A 26,551-nucleotide genomic window follows, 5' to 3' on the forward strand; every position below is an offset into this window, starting at 1 on the left:
AGCCCAACTAAGTTATGGGGACAGGAGCAAAGGGGGAAAGCTGAATAGCAGCTGCTAGTGCCTAGAGTGAGTGTGATGGGTGTAGAGGACCCCTCCTTACAAGGAATGTGAAGCATGGCAAATGGATAAGAGTGCTAAATATGTTCAAGTCACGCCTGCCTATTTATCACTAGGTGAGGAGTGTGCCTTCATCTTGAGATCAGAAACAAGCCATGTATACATGTTGCCTCTCAAAAAGGCTGACATACAAACCACTCCTTAAAACAAAGCTTATCCGAAATGTACCATATAAGAGCATTTACGAGCCACTGATAATAGGGTAATTCATTGAATCCTTCACAATGAAAGGCACCAATCAACTGACTGAACTTAAAATATTCCTGGAAATTTAATTGATTGTCTAACATTTCCAAAGTAGCTTCAGATACTTGTAGTGTTTTGTACTTTTATTTAAACTTTGTACAGAAGTTTAAACATTTCCATACAATAACTTTGACAAGACAAAAGTTTCATATTCAAAAAGAATGTAAACTGTAAGAAATACAGTTTTAATTGTCCAAATACTCTAATAAGAGTTTTATTTTTAAGACTAATGCAGAAGGTAAAATAAGCATACAATATACAAATAATAAACACAGGGCTAGCAAGGAAAACTGAATTTTACATCAGAATTTACTTAATGTCATATTAGCAATGTTCTATACTCTGGATCAAACCATTTTTCTATGGCAAATTTATAGTTATGGATGGCAGCAATGTACAATTACGAAATATCAGTTTTCTTAACATTTCTAGATTTATGTTCCCACTATAAGAAGTTTTGAATATAGTGTCCTCTCTTGTCAGATCATGAACATTAAAAAAAACTTGACAGCTCTGGAATGAAGTAGGTTCATTGCATCCATTTGGTTAATCCCCCCCCCACAACACACACAAACACAAAGTTTGGTTGGAGTTAAAGACTTAACATGCTGCACAACATTGGTTTTTGGTCTGCAAAATATTTTAGTTTAATGTCTCTTTAAAAAATCAAAGCAATCGTAATTTATATAAAAGCTACAGAAAGTACAACAGCAACTAAAGCACTTCACACATCTCTAAAAAAGTATAATACTTATACCAAAAAGGTACAAGGTAGAAGCAGCATCACACTGACACTGTTCTTAAAACTAAGAATGAACAAAAAAGGATTTCTCTAGCATTATTAGAAAAGAATTTGCTTTCTTCTTGAAGAAGACTACTACTTTTTTTTGCACAGCAACTATTTTTTATATCCACCTCATTTAAAAGCATGTATTCTTAGACACAGTATTGTCATATGCCATCACCAGTTTTGCTCAGTGTCTGCCTTTGCCCAGTGAAGCTGATAAATGCTATGGAAAAGTAGTGTCACCAGATGTCACTACATAACATTTTGTATTAGATGCAATCAGAACAAAAACAAAACATTTAACTTTTAAACCAACACCCCCACATACCCCAGAACTATTTTTGTCAAAAACAAAAGCTATTTTGCCAACAAGAGTTTAAAGACCTCACAGTGAAATTAGAAATCCTAATTATATATACTTATATTCTAGAACTACTCTTTACCCTAGAGTTAAGAACAACACATTTAAAACCACTAAGTTATACACAGTATCTGTCAAAAGAACCTTTAAACATTTCACAAACCTTTGATTTAAAACATGTAACAATGTTAGCTTTATTTTCAAAACATTTACTTTTCAAACATTACTTTTAAGGGCACAAACATAACAGTATACTGAACACACAGTAAATATCTACATTTTAAATACATCACCCAATTTTACATTTTTTTCCTTAAAAACTGTATTTGCAAGTTCAATATGTATACTTTGGGGCAGGGAGGTGTCACACACATCCAATACATCACAATTTACCTTAGGATAAGGATTTAAAAATAAAGCTATGTGATTTAACACAAACACATTTTCCTGTCTACATTTTACAAGTAAATGATAGCCTACACTCCTCCCCCTTCCTTTTTCAGTAAGCTATTTTACACTAATCAAATTATTTATGAGGCACAGTACAAGTACCATGCTGGTATTATTGAGATGGTGGTAGCAGAAAAGGGCGGGAACTGTACATCACATTAGTCACTTAGCCTTCTGTTGCTTCTAGCTAGAAAGAGAAGAGGAAAAAAATGGCAACAAAGGGAATAAAAAACTACTTGCCAAAACAGAAGATATGCTTTCCCTGAAAACAGTGGAAAACTAAGGGTTTCATACAGCTTTCTAGATTATACTTCTGTTGGTTTAAACATCCAAATGATGTTTAAAAATATGAAATCATTTGAGTGTCTAAAGTAGGGCTTTGTCAAATGTCATGTTAAAAGTGATAAATTGCCACAGAAACCCAGAAGGAATTAGCACACATTTGGTCAGGTCCAGTGTTGGAATGCTTCAGTATTTAGTTTCAGTATTTAGACCAGGGGTTGCCAACCTTATAGCCACTGGGCACATTTGGAGTTTTGAAAAAATACTGTGGGCACTAGTCATAAAGTGGATGCTGTGGGGGCATGGTATAGTACAAAATAGCCTCCACATCTAAAAAAAAGAGCACTTACAACAGTCACTGCTTGTGCTCATTCACAGAGAAAATCTCTTTGCATCTCTGCTCTGTTCAAAATGGAAGGGTGGATGGGTGTCGAATCCTGGCATCCAGTGCAAACAAGAACTGACAAGAAGGGCAAACAGTCTCTTGCATACTTGTGGATTTTTGAATGGATATCTGAGGTCTTTCCAGCATCATTGGGGATACTGGTTGGCACATTGGTGCCCTCATGCATTGCACTGGCAACCTATGATCTAGGCTGTGGAGTCAGAGTCGTGGAGTTGGAGTCAGGAGCAATTTTGGGTGGAGTCGGTAGAAATGTACCGACTCCAATTCCGACTCCTTCATAAATGGCAAATGTATATGAACTAGTAATAACACATTTACTGTAGTAAAATGGTAGCACAAGGCATTTCATCACCACCACGTGAATCCAGAGCTTGGAAAAGTTACTTTTTTAAACTATAACTCCCATCAGCCACAGGGATGGTATACACAGAATTGTGAAGAATCAGCAAGTATTGCATCACAGATGAGATGTACTAACTTAATGAGGTTATATTTTGCTTCTAAAAGGCACTGTAACAAGCTATTACATATTTACTTACTTGCCTGAAAAGGAAATCATATAGTTACAAAATATTCTAAAAGGAATGTTCAGTAGTAAAAAGAATATGTGAAACCCAATTAAATTATGGTTCTTACAACCAAGGGAGGACTGAATTAGGAAGTGATGTTTTCATTATCTTCTGCTAAAGACATAAACAGCAGGAAATAGGGCTGCCAGGTTCCAGCCCCAGAGAAACTGCCTGTCACTTAAGAGCTGGGTTAGACAATCCAACAATGCTTCAGTCTACCCCAACCTGGTGCTCTCCAGATGTTGTGGACTACAACTCCAATTGGCCCCTGACAGCATAGCCAATGGCTAGAGATTATGGGAGTTGTAGTCCACAACATCTGGAGGGCACAAGGTTGAGAAAGATCGGTTAACAGAGGAAGAACCACACTGGGTCAGATCAAAGGCCCATCTAGTTCAGCTTCCTGATCTCACAGTGGCCAACCAGATGCCCAAGAGAAGCCCAGAAGCAGGATCTGAGTACAGCAGCACTCTCCCACTCATAATTTCCACAAACTGGCATACAGAAGAATATTGCCACAACAGTGGAAGAAGAATAGAGCCATCATGGCTAGTAGCCAATTATAGTTTTATCCTCCATGGATTCATCTAATTCTGTTTTAAAGCCATCCAAGTTGGTGGCTGTGATGTTCCTGCTTATAGTGTTTGTCTCGAGAGGGGAGGGAAGTGTTCTGAAAATGGGGGCTGTCTCTTCGAACCCCGTGTCATGGTCAGATCACTACCTGGTGAATATGGACCTCTCAATGCCGCACACCCTCCGCAGGGGACAAGGACCTATTAGGATGGTCCGCCCCAGACGCCTGATGGAGCCTAAGGGATTCCTGAATGCGCTGGGTGATTTGGAGCTGACTGAAGGACGCCCGGTCGAAACCCTGGTGGTGGAGTGGAACAGGGACATCACTAGGGCGATAGACCGGGTGGCTCCGAAACGTCCTCTCCCCCTGAATAGAACTCAGACAGCACCCTGGTATACACCACGGTTGCAGGGTCTGAGACAGGAGGTGAGACGACTAGAACGCTGGTGGCGGAAATCTCGCACTGAAGACGATCGGACACTGGTTAGAGCAGCAATAGCGGCCTACCAGGTGGCAACAAAGGCAGCAAAGAGGCAATTCTTTGCTGCCTCTATTGCATCGGCAGAGTGCTGTCCCAGGAGGTTGTTCCAAGTGGTCCGAAGCCTGGTCGGTCCAGTTGCTCAGGAACCCATGGAGCATTCTAAAGCCTCCTGTGACACATTTGCTAAACACTTTGCCGATAAAATCGAGCGCCTGAAGAACATGATTCTGTACGCCGTGGATACAGGAAGTGGGCCAGAGTCGGCCAGTTGCATTCCGGTCTGGTGGGATCGGTTTCAGCCTCTTCCCTCTGAGGAAGTGGACAAGGTGCTCTCTACTGTGAAGCCAACCACTTGTTTGCTGGATCCTTGCCCTTCGTGGCTCATCATGAGCTGCAAAGAGAGACTGGGCGAAGGGATCAAGGCAGTGGTAAATGCATCCTTGGAAAAGGGTGCATTGCCATCAGCCCTCAAGGAGGCAGTGATAAAGCCCATCTTGAAAAAGCCCTCCTTGGATCCCCAAGAGTTGAATAACTTTCGCCCGGTCTCTAATTTACCATTCTTGGGCAAGGTGATTGAGCGAGTGGTGGCCAAACAGTTACAGACACACTTGGATGAAGCAGATTACTTAGATCCTTTCCAATGGGGCTTCAGGACTGGACATGGAACTGAAACAGCCTTGGTCGCTCTGGTGGATGATATGAGGAGGGCGTTGGACAGGGGAGAATACACATTCCTCGTCCTCCTGGATCTCTCAGCGGCCTTTGATACCGTTGACCATGGTATCCTTTTAAATCGCCTTGAGGGATTAGGAATAGGGGGCACTGTTTTACGGTGGTTCCGTTCCTATCTCTCAGATAGGCATCAACGGGTAGCATTGGGGGATGAGGTTTCAGACCCTTGGCCTCTCAATTGTGGAGTGCCACAGGGCTCTATCCTCTCCCCCATGCTATTCAACATCTATGTGAAACCGCTGGGAGCCATCATCAGGAGTTTTGGGCTGCAGTGTCACCAATATGCGGATGACACTCAGCTCTATCTCTCATTTAAGTCCTCACCAGAGTTGGCTGTGAATACCATGTCCAAGTGCCTGGAGTCCGTAAGTGGATGGATGGGAGAGAACAGGCTGAAGCTAAACCCTGACAAGACCGAGGTGCTGCTTGTGGGTGACAAGGGAAGGTTGGGAGATTTAGACTTGGTGCTTAATGGGGAGAGATTACCCCTGAAGGACCAGGTCCGCAGCCTAGGGGTCATTCTGGACTGCCACCTGTCCATGGAGGCTCAGGTTTCAGCAGTGAGCCGGGCAGCTTGGTATCAATTACATCTGATACAGAGGCTGCGACCCTACCTTCCTGTGCATCTGCTCCCACGAGTGATACATGCCCTGGTCTCCTCTCGGTTAGACTACTGTAATGCGCTCTACGTGGGGTTACCCTTGAAAACGGTCCGGAAATTGCAGCTGGTACAGAATGCGGCGGCATGCTTGATAAAGCATAGCCATCACCGGGATCATATTACTCCAGTGTTGGTGGAGCTACACTGGTTACCAGTTGTTTACCGGGCCCAATTCAAGGTGTTGGTGTTAACCTTTAAAACCCTATACGGTTTCGGCCCAGTTTATCTGAAGGACCGCCTCCAGTATCACCAATTATGCCGCCAGACAAGATCAGCCTCACAAGACCTCCTCTCGGTCCCACCGGTTAAAACAGCTAGGCTGGTACGGACCAGAGAGAGGGCATTTTCGATTGTGGCCCCCACCCTCTGGAATTCACTTCCTTTTGACCTTCGACATGCCTCCTCCCTGATGGGTTTTCGCCGAGCCTTAAAGACCTGGCTATTCAGGCAGACCTATAGGATTTCTGGGGTGGATTAGTTTTTATGATGTATTAATTGAAGGATGGTTTTAGATTAATTGACGATTGTGGCTTTTTGATTTGTATATTGTATTTTATATTGTTGTACGTCGCCTAGAGTGTCCGTTAGTTCGGACAGATAGGCGACTAACAAATAAAATTTTATTATTATTATTTTATTATAGTGTAAATATGGTAAGTGCTGTTTATATAGAAGACATATGGTAAGTGGAGTGAAAGAGGAGGGGGAGTACATGAGCAGTAGAATGCTGGATGATTGGCTGAGCGTTTGAATGGCTGGAAGTATAAATGGAAGAATGACAGTTGAATCTGGGTGAATGTTAGTAGGGTGGAGAAGAAGGTGTTTGAGGGTGGAGGTCGGGAGTGTGGAGAAAGAGGGAGTTGGAGTTCTGATTAATAATAAGTCAAGTACAAAACAGCAATAGATGAAACCATACGCTTGTGAAACATTCTAAAACTAATCTTGTTATTTCTGATATTTAATAAATACTTATTTGGTTTACCAAAGGCCTGATCCTTGGCTGGGGGATATACATACCAGAAGGGAGGGCAAGGTAATTACCAAGGCTGAACAGAAACTGTATCTAATGGTGGCAGCGGTGAAGGGAGATATTGTAACAAGTCAAGTATCCAGAGCAACCCAGAGTTGTATGCGTTATCTATAAAGATACAAGGGGGTTGGGAACAGCATAAGCACGCAGTCACAAAAGTAACCAGCTAGAGAGAGACTCAGGCAAAGTCTCTGGGAGTATTGGTTATAGGACGTGACTGGTGGTGCTGCCTAGCAGGGGGATCTAGTGAGATCTGTGCTAGAGCGGAGTGAGAAACCATAAAAAGGACGGTCCGGACTGGTGGTATCCCTGGTGGTGCCTAGTGAAAGGCAGTAGCCACAAGCAGGTGGGAACCTGACAGGGAGAACCAGGGAAGGACGTCACAGTGGCCATCACCATATTTTGCATGTCCTGAAGCTTCCAAAATTCAGCTCCATTGGATGGCCCCGGATTCTAGCTTTATGAAAGAAGGAGACAGTTATATTGTAAACAAGTCACATTGAGCCTATGACTTGCAGAGTCCTCATTTCTTGTCTTCTACACACATATAAACCAGTGTTCCATGTTGGGTACAAACTCGAAACTGTGGTCAGTTCTTCTAACCAAAATTAAGGTAACGGTTTTGGCACGGAGACAGCCTTGGTCGCCCTGTATGATGACCTTTGTCGGGAGAGAGACAGGGGGAGTGTGACTCTGTTGATTCTCCTTGATCTCTCAGCGGCTTTTGATACCATCGACCATGGTATCCTTTTGGGGAGGCTCGCTGAGCTGGGAGTTGGCGGTACTGCTTGGCAGTGGTTCCGCTCCTACTTGGCGGGCCATCTCCAGAAGGTAGTGCTTGGGGAACATTGCTCGGCACCCTGGGCTCTCCAGTATGGGGTTCCGCAGGGGTTAGTTCTGTCCCCCATGCTTTTTAATATCTATATGAAGCCGCTGGGCATGGTCATCAGGAGTTTTGGGGTGCGTTGCCGTCAGTATGCTGATGACACGCAACTCTACTTCTCCTTTTCATCTTTTTCAGGTGAGGCTGTCGATATGCTGAACCGATGCCTGACTGCGACAATGGACTGGATGAGAGCTAATAAACTGAGGCTCAATCCAGACAAGACTGAGGTGCTGTTAGTGGGTGCTTCTCCTGACCAGATGGTGGATGCTCGACCTGTTCTGGATGGGGTTACACTCCCCCTGAAGGAGCAGGTTCGTAGCTTGGGAGTTCTTTTAGATCCATCCCTGTCACTTGAGGCTCAGGTAGCCTCGGTGGCACGGAATGCTTTTTACCAACTCCGGCTGGTGGCCCAGCTACGCCGCTATCTGGACAGAGAGAACCTCGCTTTGGTTGTCCATGCTCTGGTAACCTCGAAACTAGATTACTGCAATGCGCTCTACGTGGGGCTGCCTTTGAAGACGGTCCGGAAGCTGCAGCTTGTACAAAATGCGGTGGCCAGATTGATAACAGGGACTAGGCGTTCCGATCATATAACACTGATTCTGGCCCACCTGCATTGGGGCTGCCTATATGTTTCCGGGCCAGGTTCAAAGTGCTGGTTTTAACCTATAAAGCCTTATACGGCGCGGGCCCACAATACCTGGTGGAACGCCTCCCCCGATATGAACCTACCCATACACTACGCTCTACATCGAAGACCCTCCTCCGGGTACCTACCCATAGGGAAGCTCGGAGGGTGGCAACAAGAAAAAGGGCCTTCTCAGTGGTGGCCCCTGAATTATGGAACAATCTCCCTGATGAGGTACGGCTGGCGCCAACATTGCTATCTTTTAGGCGCCAGGTTAAAACTTTTCTCCCAGGCATTTTAATCATTTTAATTTTTAACATTTTAACATTTTAATATTTAGTATGTGTTGACAACTGTCTTTGATTCTTCTGGTGAATTTTATAATTTAAAGTTTAAAGAAAGTTTTAAGATAGTTTTATATTGTTTATATGTAGCTTATTGTATTTGATGTTGATTGTTGTAAACCGCCCAGAGAGCTTCGGCTATGGGGCGGTATAGAAATTTAACAAAATAAATAAACAAACCAAGGTATGAATCCATGGCTTGATATCCTGGTTTGGTTTTAGCTTCATTTAGAATAATCAGAACCAATCCCCAGAGTCTGTATACAGCAAGAAGTTTACCTTTCACTCCAATGGCCCAACAATCCACAACAATTACTTTCCAACTGCTGTGGTTAACCAGGACTTATAGGTACTATGAATTAATTTATAGACTGCTTCATAACATAATTCCATTGAAGTGGTGTACAAGATAAAAAAAGAACACACAAACACAAGTGCTAACAATAATAAACCCAATTCAACAAACGCTAAAAATAATAAAACCATCCATACAAACTCTAAACAAAAACATTTTTATCAGATATAAAACTGGTAATTCCATAAATGACTGGGTTACACCTCAGAGAAAGCTTATCTTCAGTAGGCACTTGAACATCAACACACTAGGTGCCTGTTTTATTTTGGCTAGTAACTGATTCCAGGGAGCAGGAGCTGCAACACTAAAAGCCCCGTTTGTAGTTGCCCTAGAGATCAAACAGCAGAGCATTAGATGACACTGCAACTGTTGCATACTCACTCACTATGTATCTTTAAAGTGACAGACAGAGTCTCTGTTTTGGAACCTCGCAAGGAGAATAGCTGCCTAAATAGAACAGTTAACAATGCAGGCTACACAAACCATGTACAGATAGTTAGGAAAGCAAAATGGAAGGTAACGTTTTTGTATGGACTTTGGCAATTTTTCCACTATTGTTAAAACTGTGAAATGGTCCAATATTTAGAGGATTTTATGCACGGCATTGTCACTTGGAATATGGCTGTATTGCATTAAGAGTCAATTTAAAATAGATCCAAAGCAAACTCTGCCATATACATACATAACACTGCATAAACATTAAATAACTTGGAATTAGGACCGAGGGAGTATTAGACATTGCTATTTTAATGTGCCACTAAGGCCTGGAACATGGCTTAGTTTATACAAGGCATCTTGGAGAGGAAAGCTGGGAGCCAAACAGATCCGAGCTAGCCCACCTGCAACATGACAGCTGGCAAATCATTCAACAAAGCCATCTCTACAAATACCAGAAAACCAACGTTCCTACACTACTTATCAACAATGGTACTTATCCACATCTCAAAGCTTGCATCATTCATTCCCTTTGGCCCTGGAAGGCCTCTAGTTTAAGCTAGCTCTTGGTCCAGTGCACAAGGAAGCTCTCAGTTCATCTAGTAATCAAGAACAGAGGCAATCTAAACCAAAGTCTCTGTAGTACATTTATACAGTATGTTGCTTCTAAAATTGTATCAGTTATACAAAGTTAAACTCAATAGTTGAATAGAATACATGTACCTCTTCCATTCATTTTCTACGTCCGCTTAGCAACAACTGGACACCTTAGTAAGCAAGTTGTTCCTGATATTATGGGAGAAATAAGAGCAACACAACTGAAGATGGTAGCAATCAGCATTTACCCAATTTTATTTTTAGTTGTTAGTTTTAGTTGTCTAGAATATTGTTGTCAGCAGTTTTGTGAGCCCTTGCAACTTTAGGATTTGCAAGGTACAACTATTTAAAAAGTATAAAAAGGGATTATTAGACATGGGATCTCAGACTTCAGTACTGCACCCTCTAAGTATTACAGGAATACTTTTTATTAAACTGGAGTGTTCAGCTCTAATCCTAAAAACTAGGGCAAACTCTGCTAAGCTCAAATTGAATTGGGACCAGCAATTACAAATGACTTGCAGAATGGTCAAGAGTTCTCCCCAATAATTCTAAATTTGCTTTTAATTGGCATCTCCCATGGTTCCTGTAGTCTCCATTACCTTGTGGCTGACAATGCTCCAGCAGGGAAGTGTATCTATCCTCCTCCACACTGATATGTAAGCATTCACGGCACAAGGATTTCTTTTTTTTTGGGGGGGGGGCTCTGCTCTGATAATCAGAGCCTTACTTTATTATTATTATTAGATTTATATCCCGCCCTTTCTCCCTGTAGAACTTCTGTATAAAATCTTTATATAATATTCTTCACAATATCTGTAGGAGACATGTAGCCTCAACGTGTAACCTATACATGCCTTGGAATCAAAAGGAAGTGGTGTTTTTAAAGAGGAAACCCTAAGAAGTTTTATTCTCTCTTTTTATTCCCACCCAGCCCAAAGAAAAATAAACTCGCATACAATAGAAAAAGTTTGCAATATTACTTTGACTAATTCCAATACAGACTCATTGTTATCAAAGACTTGCGCTATTTGTTGTTTCCACATCCAACTGTCATCTGTTTCAGACAAATCATTACACAATAAATACTTTGTGAAGGGGTGCTAGGATCTTTCTTCTTGAAATATTCACTTTGGGGAGCAATTGTAATTCTATGCATATATTAATGGGCAAAATTCAAATATAAAAAAACTCCAGATGTGCATGAAGAGTATTTGGTTTCAACGTACAAGTCAGACTCCTTCCCTCTCCATCATCTGGGACATTCTTTCTGCACTGCTTTGAAGGCCAAACCATGATATCTAGCATTTGTCATTTGCAGATCAGACCCAATGACCATTAGTCATATGCAGGAGCTGGGGCCATAGATTTCAATTGGCCTACTCCAAGTATGACTTATTTGGATCTCATCTTTTATTTTTATTTGAACATGGTGGCTTTATTCATTGCCATTAACATACTTCCAACCTATAGCAAGACTACAGATTGTTGTTTTAAAATATGTGGTTTTATATAGAAAGGAGGAAAGGTCATTGTAGATTTAGCAAAATTTCTGGCCATTTGAAATACCAGAAGTCAAGTAACATTTATTCAGTATATTAGATATTTGTTGGGAACATACCCAGATCTGGTGTTTGAAGAATAATGGAGAGAGGGGGAGAAAACGTAAACATGTTGTTTGATCAGGATACCAAGAAGATAACATCTTCTGACACTCAAGAGTACTCTGGAATGCTCTTTATAATGTACTGTTTATCAATTTTAAGTGCTAATATTACATCTTTAACACCATTTTCAGTTTTGCTGGACCTCTGACTAGGTGCATTAATATTTTACCTCTTAACACACTAATTTCTTACTTTGGTATACTAAAACCCAACGTATAGTACTGCACAAAATCCCACAAACATTTTGCATTAAAATGGAAATGCTAAGATATAAAAACTCTAATGATTTTCAAATTGGTTGAAAAATAATTTGACTGACAATATAGTGTAAAGGATGCCTGAGATGTAAGACACAAACACACACACATAAATATTTCTCCAAGGTCCTCTATCCCTATGTCTATATGTCTGACCAAAGCCTTATGATTCTCACTTGTTCATACAGAGAAATAAACAAACATGAATATTCCAAGTGAGCACACACAAAATAGTCCACTGTTTAGTAGTAATTTAACTTTTGGAGTCTCTTCCAGCATTTGTAGACAAATACTTTTTTCTTCCTCCCCCGTATCTTTAACTCTATCGTTCATGTTTTTGCTTTTAAACCCACAGAACCAATCTATGAATTCCCAGTGTTTAGCACTACTCTCAGTCTCTTCTTCAGTCTTCTTTTTACCCATAAGAGCTGCCTGTCCATTAGAATAACTATCCACTGGAGTCTCAACTTCAGAGTTACTTATCGAAATCACTGGATTGCTGTCATCTCTGCAAGTAATTAGGAGATTGACATTTTCAGGCTGATCATTTTTAACATTTTCTTCAGATTTCCCATTTGAAGTGATATGATTGGGTGTGTCATTGTATTTTAAGATGGTCTTCTCTTGTGCTTTGAATGAATTGTCTGTTGAAGTGCTTTCTTGTACAGTCCTGTTTTTCACAGACCAGAACGTTGTTGTCCGAATTTGTTCATTTGAAGGTGGTGTTGTAAGCAAGCTTATTATTATAGCCACAATTCCAGTGATCCAAAACAGTGCAGTAGCTACATACATGTAATGGATACTTTTGATGAAGTATGGTCTGGTATCTGGTTGGTTACATTCAGGAACACGATAGACAAATGCCAGTATCAGTCGTACAGCTCCAAGCACAAATCCAACCATTCCACCAAAGAAGGCCCCTTGCTCATTGCAACGCTTCCAAAATACGCCCAACAGAAAAATAGCAGCCACTGGTGGAGTCAAATAATCAGCTACCTCTTGTATATAGAGATACATTTGGCCTCCTTGCATTTCTACTATTATGGGGACCCAAGCAATGCTTATTGCCACCATGAAAGCAACAAAAACTCTTCCAACAATCATCAGTTCTTTAGACGATGCATTCTTACGTATAAGGAGCTTGTAGACATCAAGAGTGAATATGGTACTGGCGCTATTAAAGATAGAATCCAAATCACTCATTAGTGCAGCAATCATTACAGCCATCATAAGGCCTCGCAGGCCAACAGGAACAAGCTTCATTACCAAATGTGGATAGGCAATGTTGGAACATCCAGCTCTGCTTCCACAAACTTGCATACAGTGTTCTGGATTGATACATGCAATATCATCTACAAACAGTATTCGTGAAATCATACCGGGAACAACTATAAGGAACATTGGCAAAAGCTTTAAAAAACCTGCCATTAGGGTGGATCCTTTGGCATGAGCAATGTTTTTTGCTGCTAAAACCCTCTGAACAATGACTTGGTCTGCACACCAGTACCAGACAGAAGCTGGTGTCTGTCCCAAAATGAAACCAGGCCATGGAATATCTTCATCAGTTGGTTCACGCAGCATTCTAAGTGAATCAGGCTTTGGATCAACGTGACAGGAATTTGTATTGGAAAGGTTATATTTCAACAAGATCGATGTAATATTTGGTTTTGCCAACATGTATCTTCTTTTAACCTCTTCAAACCCACCAACTTCTATCATACTTATAATCATAAGTGTGAGGGCACCAAAAATCATAAGCAAAGCTTGAATAGTGTCTGTGTAGATAACTGCTACGAGACCTCCAGTCACAGTCAACAATGCAGTCATTCCAATCAACAGTATTACTGACAAATAAATATTCCAGCCTAGTGATTCTTGAATAAACAATGCACCTGAATACAAATCTACTGAAAGTTTGGTGAAGATGTATAGAATTAGAGACAACACTGCAAAGTATACTTGAATTCTATGCCCTCCAAAACGTTTGGATAAGTATCCAGGCATGGTGTATATTCCAGAATGTATGTAAACTGGAACAAAGATCCATCCTAAGAGCTGCAAAAGCATTAAGGCATTGAACTCCCATGCCCCCACGGCAAATCCACTTGCTGCTCCAGATCCTGCAAGCCCAATGAAGTGTTCACTCCCAATGTTGCTCACAAACAAGGAAGCACCAATTGCTATCCATGTCATAGATCGCCCTGCCAGGAAGTACCCACTCACAGTGCTTCGATTGTATTTCCACATGGCAAAAAAGCCTATGCACAGCACAAGCACAAAATACAATGCCACAATGGCAATGTCTACTGGTTCCAAAGCTGCCCTCATTTTTGTAAACCGGGTAATTTCCAAAAGCTGATGTCCGGTCACAGACCCCAAGCCTTAGTAAAAGAAATCAGTTTAGTTTTACAAATACTGTGGATCAAATTCTTTGTCCATTGGTTTGCTCTCTTGAAGGTAGCAGTTGTGGTACAACTTTGAGAAGACAAAAATTGTTGTCTCTGCTTCTTAAATATTTAGCACGCACTTTTATTCGCCAATCCACAAGAGCATCACCATTAACTTTGTTGATGTAGGAGAAATTCTTAGTTGCAGCTAAGTCTAGTGAGGCCTACTGTACCAACCCTGCAAGGCAGCAAAGACAAAAGATAAAGATTGAATTAGAGAAGGCTTTTTACTAAGAATCAGAAAAAAATGAATTCTGTCATAACAAGTAGCTGAATAGAGCTTTTTTTTCTTTGTAAATATTTTGTAGAATTTTGCATCAGGCAAAAAATACATTTCAAAGACTATAAACAGAGTTCACTAATAAGCTAACAGCATGTGTACTGTTTTCTATCAACAAGATGGCAAACTTGTAGCAGTATGTACATATGTATCTTCCTGGCCAGAGAAATTCTTTTTTTTTCAGAATGATAAACACACAGAGACACTATTAGACTTTATTCAGGCTATATGCTATAACATTACATTTACAATTCATTTAAATTTATCACCAGTTTCCAAACCATGACTTTGTGGTCAGTCAATGTCAATGTATAATGCTATGCCAACAGATTATATATACAATACACCACTGTGTCACATTTACAGCAAAAGTTTTACTGAGTGGCAACTTGCACACTATGTTCCTTCACCCATACATTTGCCTCTCCAAACAGTTACCACTAATGCGTCTACTACCCTTCCACTAATTAGAGAAAAGTAGTGTTATGGCACCTACACACATACACAGTCTCTGTCTGAATCCAGTCTTCCAGAGTTATTTCAAAGCCAAGAGCAGAAAAGCATACATCCACACACATACCATAGCATTGTGCTACATTTCTCCAACAATAATGGTCAGAGAGTTGCAAAAACACAACAGGAAGGGGGTAGTAGCCTAGGGGGGAGTGTTGGTGAGGAGATAGGATAAGAGGAGCCTAGACAATCCAGCGCGCAAGTGCCTAGAATTTATAAGGCTTGAGTGACCAATCTGTGGCACAGGCACTAGAAGTTTATAGTATGACTGGAGTAGGAAGACTCATGCTCTGAGTATGACACAAAATAGGATCTACACCACCATGTGCCTCTCCAGTGCTGCACAGCTCCCTTGGTTAGTAGTCTAGAGGCAAAATCACATCATGGCATAACAGGGCTGCATAGATATTGCAATGTGCTGTAGAATTACACAGTCTCTTACTGTCAACATGACTTGAATAATATGTACAAAAAAGGCTGGGCACAACTGCTGTTAAAAATGGGACAGGAGAAGGCAGAAAGGCTGGCAAAAGTTAGTTTTAGCATGGAAACCTAAGTTGGTTTTTATCATGTTCTGTGCCACTACAGTGCCACTTTCTGTGGTAAGAATATTTTATATAGAATGTAATACAATACAGCTGTCCCTTTCTTCTGCCTTTACAAGTCTCCCCCTCCCCATGTACCTATCTAATTATGACCCATGAGTTGTATCTTTGTATGTTTGGAGAGAGCGGAGGGAAACCTGTGTATTAATCTAGACTATTGCTCAAAATAGCTTTCATTTTTCTTTCCTCTTTGTAATTTTCCTTTGCTTTTTAAAGCTGAGAGGACCACCATAGTAAGCGGAAACTGCACTACCAGTAGGAAAAAGGCAAACATTCATAAACAAGGTAACTCATCCACAAGTTTCAAGAAGGGTGAATGCACAGGGAATGAGGAAATCAAAGAGAATAAAAGGGGATGTAGATATGCATACAGGAGAGTAGAAAGAAGGAACAGCAAGGGCAGAAAAATAAAATAGGTTACAAGCAAATGTGAACTCAAACTTACAAAACTAAATGCACATGATATGCGTGGTCCACACAATCACACACAAACAAATCTCTCAGGATTTAACACCCTGCTCATCATCACAAGTGGCATTACCTATGGGGAGGTGAGATTTGTTTGGGGGAAATGGTCTCATCATCCAGAGGCTCCCCATCCCACTTTACACGATCCCTTATATTAGCTTTCTCCGACCTAGTGCCCTCCAGATATTGTTGGACTACAAATCCCATCATACCCATCCATTTGCCATGCTGACCCAGACTGATGTTTCAGTCCATCAACATCTTGACCTGTTTGGGGAAGACTGCCTTAAATTCTTTGCATCTCTCACAATTTTGTATTATTTATAAGCACACTAATTCAGATTGCAACAGTAAGATATCCTACTCTGTGTTTTAAAGTAGGGATGGGCAGAACGTGATTCATTGTAGACCACTGACTAAGGGGTCAAATAGCTTCACACTCATGCTGTCTGCTTGTTTGACTAGAATTCCCGTAGTCAGGAATGTTTTAAATGTACAGAGCAAGAGCCACAGTTGGCATGTGTTAAACTAGAGTGCTCTCAAACCTGCTTAAGAGCACAATTGTCTTGCTGTATCAGGCTAAGATCCACCAGGATCAGTATTCTTCACAAGAGTCCCAGCAACCAACAGGCACTAGGTGATCTACCCAAAAACTGGTCAGTGGTCCACTATGATCTGCCTTCTGCCACTCTTGACTTATAGCAAGATACATATGATCAATTTTCCTGTATGGTGGTCAAATCCTTCTATAAGTCAAACTAAGAAGCCATCTACATTACAGGAACTACTTTAATATATCTTTCTGGAGAAGTAATTTTACCTGTGGTAAGAAATTGTCCATACAGTGAATTGTTGTTATCAAATGTTCTCCCGTAGTAACAAGGACTATAACTCTTCAATATCATTGCTACTAGTAAATTGGAACATTTTTCACTGCTATCATTACAGAACTAGCTAAAATGAAATGCAAACACCCAACAGTGAATGATCAGCAGTATCAGATCCTTTGGGACACCTCGGTACTCGTCTTTTATTTATGCCCAAGATATATGTATATATAAAACTAGCCAAAGACCATGACAAATACTTTAAAATGTAAAAACCATGAAATGTAAAAACATACAGAAGTATGTGAAAGTATACAAAGGACAAGTTGTTGCTACCTGTAGTGTAAAAGAATTTCAGAATTAGCATCAGCGAGCACAATTTAAAAATCTGAATCTCCCGAACACTTTATTGCCATTTTATCTAGTTCTTTCTTTCTGATCTTTTTCGCAGCAAGCGCAAAAAGAGCCACTTTGTATGTCACGTGGCCGTTAGTATAGCTCAGGAGAAATTGTACCGATGCTACTGGGGCATTCCTGCTTCCCTGAGACAGCAGAGGTTTCAGGAATCTCTCTCTTGGGTGCCGATAGAGGAGGCATGTTAACATATAATGTACAATGTCCTCCACCTGAGCTTGATCACAGATACACAATCTATTTTCAAATGGCACCTTCTGGTAAAGTCCATCTAATACTGCAGTTGGCATAACTTGGAAACGTAGTTCCATAAAAGCATTTCTTATGGGGACTGGCATTAATTTTGTCAAATAACTGGCTCTAAAGTGTTCTGTTTTCACAAAAGCAAGCCATGGAGAGAATCTGGAGGTCTTAATTAATTGTAAATCCCTTCTAGCATCTATCCAGAAGAGCCAGTCCCTTAAGTGCCTGTTATCCATACCCAGGAGAGGATTCAACTCGGGAAGATGGTAACTATATAAGAGCCTGTGGGATGTTACCTTCCAATTTTGATTATTATTCATTTCCATATAGCACAATGCTGGAAGGCGTTCATTTGACAGAATGGCTATTCGTTTAAGATACTTTAACTGTACCCACTCCACTCTTGTCTTTATTGACGGCCAACCAGATTCAGGTCTCAGAAAAGCTGCTGGAATTCCTGGTGGAAGAGAATATAGTTTTCAAAAAAAATTATTCTGTACTATTTCCAGTTTTTTTAAGGTATCTATATCAGACCCCCAGATTTCTGTGCCATAAAGCATTTATGTGACCACTTTGCTACCCAATTTTTTTAAGGCAGGTTCAACCAATTGTCCTCCCTTGTTATGCCCAAGATTTCTAATTCACCTTTCTATAAAATAAGAAAGGCGGCGTACCAATATCTCATTATAAACTATTAAATATACAAAAAAGGAAGTAATGCAAAAACTAAGACCTAAAGCAGCGGCATCCTTAGATTGTTTTAACAAGTTTTCAGAACAAGCACATATCATTCAGGCACAATACACTTAATACTGTCTGGTAACCTGTTTAACCTTTATTTGCTATGCAAATATGCTATGGGCAGGATCCAGAGAACAAAACTGGATCTGGGGCTTTTCTACCTCCTCTTCTCTGCTTCAGCCCCCTACACTCCATCTCCCAAACACAGAGAGCAGATTTAACAGAAATCACTATATACACACACACCTTGTAGAAACGGAAGAGCCTTTTCCTCACAGAAGGAGCTCTCTGAACCCCACCATATCAATTACACATATGAAAATGTTCTTCCTACTGAGTGAGGCAACAAAAGGCAAGTTATTCTATTTCTCAGCCTAAATAAAATCTTAAAGGACAGGAATATAGACATAACATTAATGTTTATTCTTCTCCTGACCATTTCAGATTTCATGAATACTATCTACTTTTAGTGAGGTTCATAATTATCAACAGTGTAGCCATAATTCATACAGCAGTTGCTCTCCGCTTGCTGGAAATGGACTGCCTTCAAGTCGATCTCAACTTATGGCGACCCTATGAATACGGTTTTCACGGTAAGCGGTATTCAGAGGGGGTTTACCATTGCCTCCCTCTGAGGCTGAGAGGCGGTGACTGGCCCAAGGTCACCCAGTGAGCTTCATGGCTGTGTGGGGATTTGAACCCTGGTCTCCCAGGTCGTAGTCCAACACATTAACCACTATGCCACACTGGCTCTCAAAATGAAATGAAATGAACTGCCTTCAAGTCAATTCTGACTTACGGCAACCCTGTGAATAGGGTTTTCATGGTAAGTAGTATTCAGAGGTAGTTTACCATTGCCTCCCTCCAAGGCTAAGAGGCAGTGATTGGCCTAAGGGCACCCAGTGAGCTTCATAGCTGTGTGGGGATCTGAACCCTCGTCTCCCAGGTGATAGTCCAACACTCTAACCACTACGTCACACTGGCTCCTTGCTATACTCACCTTATTTGTTTCCTGACACTAGCTATGTGCCCTCCTCCCCGAAGTCCATCCAAGTTGTTTAAAACTAGTACTGACAACGTGAATGGTCACTGCTGCTGCTTTCTAGAAAGACAAACAATTCTGTCAACTGCAAACATGGCTCTCAGACCCCAAGTAAATATGTTGACAGCAGATGTCTATCTTTATAAGCGTATATGTAGAGCAGAAAATTATTTTAACAACCAAAGAGGTATGAGGGTGGGAACTGCTAAAACCTACCCACGCCCATCCTGCCCTATTCACGTTCCCCATCTCCTGCACTACATGAGTGAAACAGACCCAAATTTAAAGGCACAGGTCTGCTGCCAATCGTATTTTGGTCCCCAAGCCAATAACCTATCCCCATAAAGCAGGGGTTGGCACCTGAAGCCCTTGGCTAGAGAAAAAACAGAAAAAAGGGGGAGGGGGTTGGAAAAAAATAGAAAAAATGGGAAGCATGGGGGTTCCGATCTTTCTGTTTTTTCCTGGGCTTTCCTATTTCTACCCTTGGCCTAATTTCATGCAGGTGGGAGAGCCCAGACATGACGGGAAAACACAAGGAAGGGCCAAAGCAGATGAGTGCAATTCATCAGTTCAGACCTCTGGAATCTCTCTCTCCCCACAGCAGCAAGAGAACAAGGTGGCCCCACCTACTGCAGGCATGCAGCCCCCCCCAATATTTCTCTTGTAAGAATGCACCACCCCTGCCTTAAAGATGTACTACTACATGGCATGCAGTTGGCCATTCACCTGCTCACCTGAATGCAACTGCTAGTTGACAAAGGTAACTAGACATGGCAAATCACATGTCTGATGCAGCCCAACTGTAGAGCACCTATACAGCCAATATTCAAGAACAGATGTCCATTGTTAAAAGCAAGCAACTAATGTAATGACTCAAAGCAAGCAACAGACAATGGTGGGCATCCCAAACAGACAGTAATGGGCATTCCTAAAAAAACAAACGAGCTTATACTAGCCTCTTGAAATGCAACTAAGATTTTTTTTTTTTTAGAAAAGTACAATTAAGTCTAAAAAAATGAATAGGGTGAAAAGAAGAGGCCGCATTTCCCAGGTGAATTCACAAAGTGCCTGAGGAAATCATAGCATGTACTCATAATGCTAAGAGGTCAAGCAAATTGTTTAGTGAACCATTGTTCTCTCTCCCCACCTCACCCAATTCTTGTTCCTTTCTTTCACATATTTTGGTTTTTTTCTCTCTTCCTCTCTTTTATGTATTTCAACATTAACAACTTCCACCTCTGTAACATCTCTAGATGTGCTCTTCCAACAAAATGAGACACCAAAAATATGAGATTTATATGGGAAGTAGTTGCTATATTGTATTGCCATACGTATCATTGAATAACGATATTAATTAAAAAGGAAAATAGTTTCAAAACTTCCACAGTAATTTGAAATAATATTTCTTTGGTTAACTTTGTGTTTAAAATCAGAGCCAATTTAACTCTAGGTATAGAATACTTTTCCATTGCTCACCAACTTGACAAGTTCACCAGGCAAGCAGCAGTGAACCAGATTATTATGAATGAGGTCAAATGAAAAGCTTTGTGCTCTATGCAGTTTTAGCAAGAAGTATTTCTTACCACCCTCTCCTGGTGAATATACAGAGCAGCAATTAAGACTGACACCTCAAACCTACTGAACATAAATTTTACATAGAAGTGACTTCCAATGAAATCAAACTGCTTACTTCCAATTCCAAGTATGTTCAGAAACGAAATCTAAGCTTCTGAGCATAGAGCAGACTACCTTATAGGCTACATTTCCAGATCTTTAACATCCTCTATGCATCTAGCAAATACTGTGAGCATTTGGAATTTACAGCACAAATTTGCTGTGCTATTTTAAATTAGATTGGGGAGGAGCCTTTTCAAGTTCTGGATCCACTATATCCCCAACATGAAGCACAGGACCCACTCAAAACAAGTCTCTCCCTTCGTTTCTGTACTCTTTCTCTCATCTCTTAAAAAAAATAAAGAAAAAAAATAAGGTTGTACCGCTGATTGGAAAAGAACCCAGTTGCAGGTCCCAATCATTACTATGGGGGTACCCAATGTGGTACTCCCACCACCCCTGAACCCTGTCTAGGATGGCTTGGACTTACAGCTCACAATCCCAGATATGTTATTCTGAAGTTGCTACAACGTCTCTTGTTCTTTTGTACATATCCTAATACTCATCCAAAGATTCCCATGTACTGTTGGCTCAGAAGATTGGTTGGTGCTGATTGTTTGACAATATGTTTATATGCTTTCTGAACTGTATTTTAGATGGATGTGCTAACGTTTGAGATAAAGAAGCAAGACTCATTCTGCAACTGAGCACCTCTCTGTAATTCAAGGAACATCAGCGCTTCTTAAAAGCCAGTATTCAGAGTCATGTCTGAAATATAGGCCTTTGTCTTGCAATATGTCAGGGAATCTGTGAAATTCTGTGGTAAAATGTAGTGGTCAGATCTAAAATGAATGGAAATATATAGGTATACATAGAATAGATGAGTACTGACACCCTCCAGTAACTGCAAAAATTAAGAATGCATAAATTCTCTAAATTACCCAACATGAAACTCAAACAAAAGCTAGCATTCATTTTCAAAAAGTGCGTGCTTAGAATATACAGATTGCATTTTTTAATCTATGTTTATTATTTAGTTTATTTATTATTGCATTTCTATCCCTGCTTTTTCAAGGAATGCAAGGTGGCATACAAACATGGTTCTCTTCCCAATTTTATCACCACAACTAACCTGTGAGGTAGGCTAGACTAAGAGACAGTGATAGGACCAAGGTCACCTAGTAAGTTTTATGGCCGAGCAGGGATTTGAACCCTGGTCTCTGAACTGTGCCACGCTGGCGGAATAAACAAACAGCTAAACAGATTGCTATATACAGAATGCAACGTATATAAACTTACTTGAGAGTGAAAGTCTCACTGAAACCAATCGGACTTATTTCTGAGCTGGCATGCATAGATTTGCACTCTCAGGTATTTGTCAAATACCTTTTGGGGTGGGTTAGGTTTTTATTGTTATGGTTTTAAATGTTAACGTTTTAATGTATTGTTTTTATCTTATACATCGCCCAGAGTGGCTGGACATCCAGCCAGATAGGCGACTAATAAATTTAATATTATTATTATTATAAAACATACTGCACAGTAATCCTTGCATAGGTGAAATGGGTTCTTTTAAGAAAAATGAGGGATAAGAGTAAGACTTGCCAATTGGTTACTTGGATTAAGAACACATATGGTATTCTACATTTTTAAAAGAACATTATTTCACACTCCTAGATTCATCAACCTAGGAATCTGTCTTATACAGAGTCAGCCATTAGTCCAACGAATTCAATACTGTATGGCAGTGGCTCTGCATTGTTTCAGGCAAGGAACTTTCTCAGCCCTACCTGCAGCTGTTGGGAATTGAACCTGGGACCTTCTGCATGAAAAGCAGGTGCTCTAACACACTGTTTTTATCTATTTATTTATAGAATTTATTAGTCGCCCATCTGGCTGGCTGTCCAGCCACTCTGGGCAACGTACAACATAGGCATATAATACCTAGACATTGAAAATCTAAAAACAATGAAGATAAAATCTAGCCCACCCCAAAAGTCTGCATGAAGAGCCAGGTCTTCAAGGCCCGGCGGAAACTCATCATAGAAGGGGCATGGCAGAGATCATTTTGGAGGGAGTTCCACAGGGTGGGGGGCACAATTGAAAAAGCCCTCTCTCTAGTCCTCACCAGTTTGGCTGTTTTGACTGATGGGATGGAGAGAAGGTCTTTTGAGGCTGATCTTGTTGGGCAGCATAGCTGATGATGCTGGAGGCGCTCCTTTAGATAGACTGGGCCGAAACCGTGTAGGGTTTTAAAGGTCAAAACCAACACCTTGAATTGGGCCCAGTAAGCAACTGGTAACCAGTGTAGCTCTTTGAGCACTGGAGTGATATGATCTCACCAGCGACTGCCTTTAATCAGGCGCGCCGCTGCGTTCTGTACCAGTTGCAGTTTCCTGACCGTTTTCAAGGGTAGCCCCATGTAGAGCGCATTACAGTAGTCTAGGCAAGAGGAGACCAGGGCATGCACCACCGATGAGAGCAGATGATTGGGAAGGTAGGGTCATAGCCTCCGTATCAGATGGAGTTGATACAGCGCTGCCCGGCTCACAGCCGAAACTTGAGCTTCCATGGACAGAATGACCCCAAGGCCACAGACCTGGTCTTTTAGGGGCAATTGTACCCCACTGAGCACCAGGTCCAAATCCCCTAACCTTCCCTTGTCTCCCACGAACAGTACCTCGGTTTTGGCCTTTTACAGCCAGCAGCACAGACCAGCAGCTGCCATCCGTATTGTCACAGGCCATCATTTACACTCACTTGACAATAAAGTAAAGAACCTAGCATGCTTTCTACACTATCATCTGGGAAACTCAGCCAGTGTAAACAATGGTGGAATATATGAAGTTTTTAGCTATGTTCAGCTCTTCAAAAATTCATTCTCCTATACAGGCTCATAAACGTGTGTGTGTAGACACACACACACACACACACACACACACACACACAGCCTAAACGCACAAAAAATTAGGGAGGGAAAAAACTAATAAATTTAATTATCTGTAAAATAATAGGGGGAGGCAGAAAAAAAATTAGGGGGGGGGTTGGGCCTGCTCCTATATAGATGGAATTAAAACATAATCCGCACATACTGGAAATCAAAGCCTACGACGGGATGGAGAAACTAAATAACGTATCCCGAGACCTAATCTAAATCATCTCGCTCCCACGACAAGCACAAAAATGATCTGGTACCGCAAAACGTCACTAAGGATTGACATTAGGCAGCAGAACGTGTATGAAAAAAGGAAGCCCCTACGTGTATCTCGCTAAACCGTTTTTCTGTTCGTGCCTTCTGCACTTTCAACCACTTCAGTTTTGAGATAACACTGCCAACCTTTTTTTACCATAGGAACGCCAATTCCTTTAACAGTAGTTTATATTTTTTGCTTGCAAGGCGAAGTACACGTGCGTTTGGGGAGGGGGGGGAAGGATAGCGTAAGATGACAAGAAAGCCGATCCTGTATTTTCATTAGGAAAGTCACTTCCCTTCTTCCATCCCCAAAGCTCGTGTGCAAATGCGGAAAGGGGGAAGGAGAACAGCGAAGGACAAGAGGACCACGTTCTTCCAGCGCCACCCACTGCTGCGCCGCGGAGGGGAAGGACGGAAGGACAGGAGGACAGAGCTGACGGGAAACGGCAGGGGCCGTAGAGACAAGAGAGACATGGGAAGCCGCTGGAAGCAGGGCTGGCGCGGGAAGCTCAGAGCAGCTGAGAATGGCGGATGGGGGGGAGGAAAGGGCAAGGGCGCAGGACAAGGGTTTTTCCCCCTCATACGTACACACATACACGCACTCACCCTCTGCATGGCTTTTAGGATCAAAGCCAGCTCATAACGGGGCATCTTTTGAGGAAGAGGAGCAGCTCGGGGGGGGGAACCCCTGAGAAAGGAAGAGTAGAGGCGGAACGGTCTGTGGCTGGCACTGAACTGCAGGTCCGACACGCCTCTGGTCCCACGCTGTACCGACTAGGAAGCGGCGGGCGTGTGGCGCGGTTAAAAGAGGTCGGTTGCTGCGCGCACGCGGCGGTGCCGCCTCCCTTGCTGGCGTCAGGCGACGCTTCCCGGTCCTCCCCTCTTCTTTGCTCGCTGTTCCCGGGTTAAATAAAGCGAGTCATTTCATACATAGTCCCAAATTACACCCGGAGAAAGGGGAGACACTTTTTTTTTTAACTAAAAGTTTTCGTCTGAAAAGTGGTTTTGCTCCAGAAGGATCGGAAACCTCAGGTACCGCCTCTCCTTTCATACTGCGATGTCAGTCCTGCCCTTTTTTCCGTGGCCGCAGTTACTACTGCAGGGAGTGGAAATTTCCACTAAAACCCGCCTCTCCTCCGAGCACTCCCCCTCTCCTCTCTTACTCTTTCCCTTGAGGGGAAGTCACGGGCACAGCGAGCCCTTACACGTGAAATCCCTCTCTTTAACGTAACACACCCGCCCTCAAAACTGGCGGCCAACAAGCCAGTTTTAACATCCGCAGACAGAGACAAAAAGCGGAAGGGGCCCGTGTGATGATGAGACCTACAATGCTATACTCCTTCATTCATCGCTGGTGTTATAGAAGCTTCTAGAAACACCTGTAGCTTCGCAAAGATTAAACGCCGTTTCAATGCCAGGAAAAAAATGCGCTGCGAAAGAAAAGGAGAAACTCGCGATTCCGCCCACGTGTGTACATAAGTGACAGCGGCACCCAGGCATTCCTCTGAAAAGCGATTATGCGCATACGCAAATTTCTCCGTGTTCCAGAAACATCACTACAACTTGGTTCCCCCAATACAAACACCAGCCCAAGTATGCACTACCAGGAGCAGCAACTCCTTTTCCACCACATACAAGGGTGCAGTCATCCAGGTTCTCAGGGAGTCTTGGATCCTTTACCTTTTTGGGAGTCAGGTCCCAGCAGTGTCCATCTCAAGCATCCTGGGAGCCAATCAGCATGAAAGGGGAGCATGTTAGCCACTGAAAAGAGTCTTCTAACATGCTTCCTTGTCGTTTCCTGCTAAGTGGAGCCAATCAGAGTTAAAGGAGGTGAGTCAACCACTGAGAAGACTCTTCTCAGTAGCTAACACCCCTTTCATTCTGATTAGCTCCTTCGGATGTCTGTTGTAGGTAGGATAAGGCATTAACAAGCAGAGCTTGGAAGTAATTTGTTACAAGTAACAAATTACTTGTAATTCATTACTTTTTTGAAGAACGAGTGGGTAATTCCTTTACATTTTGATTGTAACAGAACTAGGAGTAATTTTATTACTTTTGTAGAGTAATTGTAATGTTTCCAGCATTACTTTCGGCCATTACGGGAGGGGGGGGAAGCAGGGGAAGTCTTCTGCTCCTCTGATTTGTGGATGAAAACCATGTGCCTCAAACTGGGCTTCTCTGCAGCATTGCTCTCCCCTCATGTTCTGGAGGTGGGGAGGAGGCGACGAGGGAGGAGGTGGAGAGCGACACAGGGCTGGAGTGGAGAAAACAGTGGATGGTGGTGGAGAAGAATGGAGTG

At 41.9% G+C, this 26,551-nt stretch overlaps 2 protein-coding genes across 4 annotated transcripts in view; both read right to left on the reverse strand.

The window, feature by feature from the left end:
- Positions 1–24,943, reverse strand: part of MRPS6 (mitochondrial ribosomal protein S6) — a 42,956-nt gene extending 18,013 nt beyond the window's left edge. Inside the window, exon 1 of the mRNA XM_061627735.1 lies at positions 24,859–24,943. Coding sequence (XP_061483719.1) covers positions 24,859–24,903 — 45 coding nt within the window. The 5' untranslated portion in view covers positions 24,904–24,943. The remainder of the gene's footprint in view (positions 1–24,858) is intronic.
- SLC5A3 (solute carrier family 5 member 3) lies at positions 619–26,034 on the reverse strand. 3 transcript variants are annotated; one of them, XM_061627732.1, is made up of 4 exons: positions 19,404–19,436; positions 18,650–18,736; positions 17,959–18,119; positions 619–14,490 (listed from the first exon to the last, which is right to left on the reverse strand). In XM_061627732.1, exon 4 carries the CDS (start codon positions 14,191–14,193, stop codon positions 12,046–12,048), a length of 2,148 nt encoding a protein of 715 aa, XP_061483716.1. In that variant the 5' UTR covers positions 14,194–14,490; positions 17,959–18,119; positions 18,650–18,736; positions 19,404–19,436; the 3' UTR covers positions 619–12,045. The 3 variants fall into 3 exon arrangements, with proteins under 3 accessions (XP_061483716.1, XP_061483717.1, XP_061483715.1); XM_061627733.1 differs by lacking the exons at positions 17,959–18,119; positions 18,650–18,736; positions 19,404–19,436 and adding an exon at positions 25,933–26,034; XM_061627731.1 differs by lacking the exons at positions 17,959–18,119; positions 18,650–18,736; positions 19,404–19,436 and adding an exon at positions 24,859–24,944 and having other exon boundaries at positions 623–14,490.
- Positions 26,035–26,551: the final 517 nt, after the last annotated feature.

Source organism: Rhineura floridana, chromosome 5, assembly GCF_030035675.1.
Source record: "Rhineura floridana isolate rRhiFlo1 chromosome 5, rRhiFlo1.hap2, whole genome shotgun sequence".
NCBI classification, from domain to species: Eukaryota; Metazoa; Chordata; class Lepidosauria; order Squamata; family Rhineuridae; genus Rhineura; species Rhineura floridana.